This window comes from Salvia hispanica, chromosome 4 (assembly GCF_029641045.1).
Source record: "Salvia hispanica isolate PSC_SH4W2 chromosome 4, Shi_PSC_v1, whole genome shotgun sequence".
In the NCBI taxonomy this organism is placed as follows: domain Eukaryota; kingdom Viridiplantae; phylum Streptophyta; class Magnoliopsida; order Lamiales; family Lamiaceae; genus Salvia; species Salvia hispanica.
In genome coordinates, this window is record NC_142695.1 from 46,592,237 (window position 1) to 46,601,217 (window position 8,981).

The window sequence follows — 8,981 nt, forward strand, 5'->3', positions numbered from 1 at the left end:
ATTGATTTAAATCCCTTCTCTTTCTCTTATGCCATTTAGATCGGAGAGATTTCGGAATAAGGGTTTAAATTCGCTGACCTTTCGAAATTTAAGATTCAATCTGCAGACCTTTCAGAATATGGGATCGAGGCATGCGAATTTTTCGGAACAAGGGATTTTTGAATTTTTCTATTTTTTATCTTCTTTTTTATTATTATTTCCATCTCAACATTTATGAAATGTCCAAACTACCCTATGTGTCACAATAGTTTTCTCACTTGTGTCTGTTTCTTGAAATCGTCGACAATCTTCTTCGCCCTTCACTGTTTTTACCTTATTATAAGGAACACCAAAGCTGAAATCCCCAATTCTCTTCCAAGAATCAGCCCTCAGACTATAAATCTTCACAACCGACTCCCGCAGACCTCCATCATCATAATCACAGAACAATCCCACAACCTTGTAATCACCCTCCGATTCGCAATAACCAAACCCCCAACTGTAGTAAAAGCCAGGCTTCATTTTAACGACGGCAGAATGGAGCTGCTTCGATTTCCTCGTAGCTGGGTTCCACATAAAGACGTCGTCTTCATCAATGGCGAGGCAAATTATACCATTGCAAGAGCCCACAACCCAAACGGTGCTATACGGGGTTTGGTTAGGGAAGTCAACGTTGGGCGCGACGACCAGAGGCTCCCACATCAACGAATTAACGGAGCATTGCTTGAGGGTATAGGTAGGGTTTAAAAGAGTAAATATGATTTTGTGATTGGCGAAATTCGCGTTTTCCGCGGAGTGTTTCAGATGAGATTTGACGAATCGAGAACTGGAAATCAAGGAATTCGACGATTTTGAAACGCACCTGGATTTCAAGAGGGATTTGACGGGGAGCCTTAAGAGGATATCTTGGATGATTTCTTCAGGGAGATCCAAGATTTCTCCGAAGGATTGAGTTTGAAATTGAAGGTGGGTAGTGGCTTTGGTTTTCTTCAATTGATTGTTTGCGGATGAATCTGAACAAATTTGTTCACATCTTCACTTCTTCTTGTGTCTGAATTGAGGTTGGGAAAGAGAAAAGAAGTGAAGGGCAAAGACGACTGTCGACAATTTCAAGAAACGGACACAAGACAGAAAACTATCTGTGAAAAATTATAGGGTAGTTTGGACAATTCATAAATGTTGAGATGAAAATAATAATAAAAAGGAAGAGAAAAAATAGAAAAATTTAAAAATCCCTTGTTCCGAAAAATTCGCATGCCTCGATCCCATATTCTAAAAGGTCGGCGAATTGAATCCTAAATTTCGAAAGGTCAGCGAATTTAAACCCTTATTCCGAAATCTCTCGTTAGATCGACATAACATTCATACATACTCCATGCTAATTTAATTTGCTTCCCCAATTGAAAGAAAAAATAAAAAAAAATCTCCCCCAAATTGAATTTTGATTGCTTCCGCCAACAGAAACGATCTAACCGCGCCATGGTCTGCGAAAAGTGTGAGCTCCTTCTCCATCCCTTTCTAATTTATCTTACAACAATCATTGTATGTGACGATTTTGAAATTTTGTTAGGGTTTTCTACGAATTGGGGGTTTTTACGTCTATGCATTTGTATGTATGTATCCATATATATGCAGGCGAGAAGAAGCTAGGGAAGGTGATCGTGCCTGACAAGTGGAAGGACGGGGCCCACAACACCACCGAAGGCGGTGGCCGTAAGATCAACGAGAACAAGCTCCTCTCCAAGAAAAATAGGTTCCCTTTCTCGAAGCTCTTCTCTTTTTGCGGATTCTCAAGTTCATTAAGTCAATTTGCTTGAATTTATATATCCTTCATTTATTTATTGATTGGAAATTACGCTCATTTTTATTGGAGATAGTGGAAAATTTTGTTTCAATGTTTTGAGCTGAATGAGTCTGGGTAATTCTCTTTGGTAGCATAGTTTGATCTGAATTTCTAGTAAGACGCAATGTGAATAATTTGTTTTTCAAAATGAATTGGAATGCTTGTTCAGTTCGCAACTTTATTTGTAGGGCTTGTTTATTGAATTCAGCTCTGTTTCCATATTCTCCTGTGCCTTGTGAGAATTATTGAATAGCTATATTGTCATCACTTTTCTTCCCCACTTTTTGAAAAGCCGTGCTTGATTAATGTTCTTGCTGCTAGCAAAAAACCTGTTCTAGTGGTATGGTATACAAATCATAAGGGGCATTTTCTATTAGGGATTAGCATAGATCAATAAATATAGTAGGAGTATACGCTAGTCTATTGCCGAGGCCCTTGATAAATTTCTGCTACAATTTGAGCTAAGTCGATTTGATTCATCATTGAAAGGGGTAGGGATTAGATAAATCATGGCGATGAAAATTACATTACTTAATCTTCTATATCATTAACCATCATTTTGCACTATTATTACATTTGGTATTATTGTCTTGAAGTCAATTTGTTTTGCATGGTGGACATTGTTGGAAATTGGATTTGCTCATCAGTTTTGAGACACTAAATTTACTAATTGCAAAGCAGGTCTCTATTTACATACAAATAGTTTCATGACTAATTAATTCGGGATAATAAGAAGAAATATGTTCTACATTTTTTGTGTTGTGATGATTGCTGTGCATAATTTACAAATCGACTATTAGTGTGTATTTTCTGCTAACTCCCCTTGAGTTACACGATATTGATTGTTTTTAGATGGGCGCCTTATGGACAATCAAAGTGTACCATATGCAAGCAGCAAGTTCACCAGAATGGAAAGTATTGCCATGCATGTGCATACAGCAAAGGTATAACAGTTTCTTCCATTTGTTCAATGACATGCTAATTGGATGAAATAATTGCCTGCAAAGAGTTTAAATTTATTCAATTTTTGGACCTTTTGGCATTGTAGGAGTGTGTGCGATGTGTGGAAAACAAGTGCTTGACACCAAGCTCTACAAGCAGAGTAATGTATGATGTATCTGCAGCCAGGTTTCACTTGAAGACATCAATATGTCGTTATCTTCTGCTTCTTGTGAGAATGATAGTACTATATTTGGATAGTATCGCGGTGACTGGAAACTTGAAGAATATGTGCTGCTCGTTGTACATTGTTGCCTCCATCTTGGACTACCGGTTCAATTTATATAAAATCATCTTTAGTAGATCAATTTTTACATGACTACTGATTTTATGTGCTGTTCGATGTGTGACTCCATCAAATGTTGCACTTGCTAATATGCATCTTTGTGTTAAATGATCTTAGAATAATATAGTACTTTTATTGCGAGAATTCGCTTCCTAATCCGCTCGTCAACAATATGAGACAAGCAAATACAAAAATGATAAATCCCTCTAAAAATCAATATTTGTGATTTAGACTTTGCATATTTTCATACGTCCCTAAAAAATATAAACTACTCCCTCCGTCCCACATAATTTTACACACTTTGACCCGACACGGGTTTTAAGAAATGTAATGGAAAGCGAGTTGAAATAGTTGGTGGGATGTTGGTCCTACTTTTAAAGTATTAGTTTTATAATAAAATGAGAGTAGGAATGAGTTAGTGGAATATGAGGTCCACTACCAAAAATGGTAAAAGTGAAATGGGTAAAATTATGTGGGACGACTCAAAATGGAATACTGGATAAAATTATATAGGACGGAGGGAGTATTTTTTTATTAGTTTGTATGTGAAAAATATGAACTTTCTAATTTTGGAATAGTTAAATAACACATTATTCTATTTATAACTTACTATATCATTTCGCCACACTACTAACGATATGGAGACTTTAGAGACGGAAGAAATACGAAGTAAATTCAAATATATGATAATGTAAATCTAATATTACGATGAAGTGTCTTCTCAAATTTTGTAATGCTGTAAAAATTAATGACAACCTCCCTTAATTCATGGGATTAATATACTTGTAGTATGATGAGGTCCATTTAATATTATGATAACGTTAATTGGATATTATTATGAAGTAACTTCCATATTATAAAGAAGTGTATTCTCGAATTTGCAAAATGATCCAGGCGATAAAAATGACTAGTTTTGGAAATTAATCAATTTACCTTTTCAATAACCTAAATATGATAATCTAACGACATTCATATATAGTCTAATCTTAAAATTCCATACTTCGATAATCATATGCATATAAAATTAGTTGCCTATTTTCAAACACCAATTTTATGAATTCAGATCATCTCAAGATACATCAGATTATTGTTTGAAGATGTACACCTGCGTTGTCATAGTGTAATCATCCACTAATAATAGTACTCTGTACTCCATTATGTAAGGGAGTTTGCGTGGAACCACGAATATGTTACTATAATTTATAAGCACGTCCAAGTTGAAGTGGCGCCTTGTCTTTTAGTAGTATGAGATTTTTGGAAATGGTAAACGATGCTTTTCACAAAGATAGCATCATATATTTCATAAATCTCTAAGTTTCATTGGAAAACATAATACCACCACCGGATATAGAAGTGTGGCTTTTAATGAACAAAATTATATACTTACAAGGATAAATTGGCGGCATCAATTTTGGATCAAAGGAGATCGAGTTAGACGTTTAAAATTCGAGTGAGAGCAATATAAGTCAAAAGGACTTACTCCATTAAACAACATTCATCTGATAGGTACTTACCTCTAACTTTTACTTCGTATTTACTCCATCCGCTCCATTAAAATAAGGACATTTTCTTTTTTCGTTTGTTCCATAAAAATATCTTATTTCCATTTATGGAAAGTTCTTCTAAACTCATTACCCATATACGGAATACATTATTTTATTTACGACATATACAACTAGGGCTCACTATTAAACACTAATAATAATGTGAGTCACACCATCCACCAACACTATTTTAACGTAACTAACCTTCTCCTATGCATTAATTCTTGTGCTATTCCAAATGTCTTTATTTTTTTGGGACGAATGAAGTATTATTTACGTACAGATAAGGATAGGATAATCATATTACAAGCCTACTTATTTTAGTGTCCCTACTTATAAATTGTAACTACAGTATGTAAGATAATCTTATAAGAAATTCTATAAAGAAATATCCCGTAAAAATAAATTACTATGAAATTAGTTATTTTATTGGTTTTCATAATTGTGTGATTTATCAAATTTATAAACGAAGAAAACCGTGGTAATTATGTCGGCCGATTACACTGCTGCATAGCCCATTATAACTAAAAGTGCTACCTATGTAGAAATACCTCACATGCTCTCGCATTATATATCTTCCATACATTATATTTGCTAAGTAATTTTCTTCAACCTTCCGAGAGCGACATAAGAGCAAAAAAGGTTTGGCCCCATAAAAATAATATGACCCCTATGATTTGATTTATTTAGGGTTCCAACCTACGATTTCAAAAATTATTTATTTTATTTCATATCATTGAGCTGCCCCACAACCCATGATTGGTTGATTACTCTTGTCCACAAATGTAACATGTTTTAACGCATATAACTCGACACACGACGTTTTACACAAGCACTAATTAGTATATATACTATCAATTAAATTTGTGTTTATCCCACTTTAATGTCAAAATGAAAATACTAGGGATTTATCATTTATGGTGTTTGGTGTTTTTAGAGGCTTGTCTTATTCATCTTTAATTTTTTTTTTGCATCAATTATTTCACCCAAATGATGTTATAAACACCATATGTATATGGAAAATATGATAATGAGTGGATCCTAATTGGAATGGTGAATTTTGCCAAAAATAGAGTGAATTGCCGACTAAATGTCCCCCAATCTAGTCATCAACCCATATCATTGAAAAACGAATATTATTACGAATTGATGGCAGGAATTATTATTGCTGGGAAAATATCGCGTGTGGGGTCATACCTAACATTGAGACTGCAGTGAATTATTAATTTCGACGAATTATTCTGTATAAAGTATAAACAATTAAAAAGTTAGGGAAGAATGTGGAAAATATATTGTGTTGGTATATAAACAGTTGGAATGGGAGTGTCGTTTTGGGTGTGGGCAATGCACATGGAGCCATCGTCTCAATCACGTGAGACTGAGTGGGAATATTAGGCAATAGGCATCCACGTAGACATGGACAAGATACCATTGCCGTTATTACAGTTGGATCTACTTGTAAATTTTTTATCATGTGTACTGTTTGTTTGCCCAGATAGATTAAAATTGGTTAAATATTTTGCTTTTATAATTTTTTTTAAAGATTTAGTAATATAATTTTAGAACAACTCAATCTCATAATTATTTTTAAGAGGATGTTTGGCTAATTAAGTTTATTATGAAGACTTTATTACTGTAACATCTTATAAAATACTAGTTTAATGGAGTAACTTTTTCATCACGTCATATGTGTCATATTTAATTTTGATATGTAAATTCAAAAAGTTGTGATTCGTGTGTAAAGTGGTAGGAGACAAATAAATTGATTAGATTTTTGTGTGAAAAGTTCCCTTTTATGAAACAACTTGGGACCGCATATTCAGTCTTTTTGTATGATGGAATTGTAACATATTTATGTAGAGAAAATGTGAGTTAGAAAAATAAAATTGAAGGAGATGAATTCATAATAGGGTTATTTGTATATTAAGTATGAAAAAATAAATTGAGATTCAGAACCTTTATTGGGAACTTGTACTTATTGAAGCTTCTCTTTACAATTTATATAGTATTATTCAAATGCATATTTTTTCAAACACATATAAAGAGCTTAAAAACAAGTATAGTTTCTCCATTTGGAACAAATGTATAACAATAAACTCCTACATGCATTGTTTCTTTGAACACAAAAAAAAAAGGATGAGAGAGAGAGAGGCCAAGACTTGGAAGAACGACAGCCAAATGAATATGGTAAGTGGAATTGATGTTGTGGTAGACATGGTGCAATCTGCACCTTATAACAATCTTTACCTTTTTTCTTGCCTTCTCTAATTAGTTATGACCAAATTATTTATGTACTAGGACTCTGTGACATGACCGAATATATTTCAAACTTTGCACTCCAATCATTGTCTACAATTTATTTACTTCTTAATTAGATTCGTTTTCAGCTTTTCAAAGTCGACCTATTCACTAACTTTATGAGTATTTTAGTTTAGGATTGAGTAAGATGAATGTCATGTTAAGATAACTTCAAATTAGATTTTTGAGAGGGGTTTGCATCTTTCAGATCTTTAAATTCAAAAGGACATTATCACATATCTCTAAAAATTATTAATCACATTTCATATTATTCTCAACTTTTCTTTATATTTTCCCCCTAAACTCCTTGAGTCTTGAAGGCATAATTAACATAAATATGTTAGTAATTCCAAATTCAAATATAACATTTAAAGTTTACTTATACTACTATTTTAAAAAAAATTAATTTATGTAAAAATATAATGTGCTTGTATAGGTCAAGATAATAAGTAAACCACACACCTTGCATTTTGAAAAATGATTACCGCATCCATTTATATATTTTTAGATCATATCATGTACATGGTTTTTATATACTAATAATTAAATTAACAGTGATTATTAGTATTATTTTTATTATTTTTAAATATAATTTATATACATCTAAAATTTATAAATATATGCAAGTAATAGTATTTTTTTAATAGTGCATGTAAACTTTAAATGATAAATTTGAATTCAAATACCAATGGATTTAGATCAATTATGACCTCAGTGATTAGAATTTTGAGCCATATGTGGTATAATCATTTGAAATGGGGGCCTAAAAATGCCAACTCCATTTTGTAAGAAACTTAGAGTTTCTTTTCCTTGTCACAATGCTAAACTTCATCATCCCTTATGGCTAACTATAATTATATATACTTAGAAGCGGAGTCTCATTATATACAAATCCGCTTCTTATCGTATAACTGTAAAACTAAAACTCAAATTAAGGTTTTTAGATCTAATTTTTCATGGATGAAATGCGCTGATGTATAGATTATTTTCGCATTCATCACAAGCTTACCTTACTTTAACCCAAGGCAAATAAGTCATAACATATTAGGAGCATTTTACTTCATTTCAGAATATATAACTTCATTCCAGTAAGTTTTTACTTTATTCCAGTATATAAACGATGTTTCGCGGACGGAGACGTTAAGCCCATCCCGTCGACGCTGTGACAGTCCTGAAGTTTCAGCTATATAACAAAATGACGTGATAGTCTAATTGAATGGTGTAGTAATAAGCACATGGAATGATGCAATAAACTTTTTGAATGAAGTATGTGTAGAAGCATTTGAAGTCCTACTAATGAAGAAAAACGTTGTCCAATGAAGTAATAACCTTTTTGAATGAAGTAATAAACCTACTAGAATGAATTGTATATTTAAAAGTGAATAAAATAAAATTCCAATTCTTAAATTGAATGAAGCATGTGTTTAATCATTTCAAAACCTATTGGAAGTAAGTAAAAACATAATGTAGTTTCAAGATATTACGTACCAAAATGAAGTAATAAACCTACTAAAATGAAGTAAAATTAGCTTCTAATGAAGACCAAAATAATTTACACATGAACGGATCTCATCAAAAAACTAGATCTAATGGCCCTAATTTGGTCTCTAGTTCGATCTTTAAAATTAGTTCAACATTTGTAACGCCCCACAACCCTAAATTTCGAACCATAAAATTTTTGCATTAAATGCTTTTAATGCCGTGAACTATGTGGATTAAATGATGAGTGAATTAATTGCATGATTCTTTGTGACCTAATTGCGATTTGGAGTTGAGATTTAGTTGAATAGTCAAACCTGTTGATTATATGACGTGGCTATTGAATAGTCTATATTGTCGAAAATGTGACGTGACCGTGGAATGGTCAATGTCGTTGAAAAAAAATGTGACGTGGAGGTGGAATAGTCAAAAGGACTCAAATTGTGATGTGATCGTGTGAATATTTGATGCGGGGTGAAATCATATTGGGGTGAATTATTCCCTAAGGGATGAGTGAGATTAAATAGGATCTTCATATATATCATATACATTT

At 32.7% G+C, this 8,981-nt stretch overlaps 2 protein-coding genes across 2 annotated transcripts; one reads left to right on the forward strand and one right to left on the reverse strand.

The window, feature by feature from the left end:
* Positions 1-204: 204 nt before the first annotated feature.
* On the reverse strand, positions 205-1,460 carry LOC125195240 (F-box/kelch-repeat protein At3g23880-like). Its single transcript, XM_089056784.1, has 2 exons — positions 1,453-1,460; positions 205-1,012 (listed from the first exon to the last, which is right to left on the reverse strand). Exons 1-2 carry the CDS (start codon positions 1,458-1,460, stop codon positions 205-207), a joined length of 816 nt encoding a protein of 271 aa, XP_088912910.1.
* LOC125196851 (uncharacterized) lies at positions 1,317-3,129 on the forward strand. The gene is made up of 4 exons (XM_048095511.2): positions 1,317-1,474; positions 1,615-1,732; positions 2,675-2,766; positions 2,871-3,129. Exons 1-4 carry the CDS (start codon positions 1,459-1,461, stop codon positions 2,933-2,935), a joined length of 291 nt encoding a protein of 96 aa, XP_047951468.1. The 5' UTR covers positions 1,317-1,458; the 3' UTR covers positions 2,936-3,129.
* Positions 3,130-8,981: the final 5,852 nt, after the last annotated feature.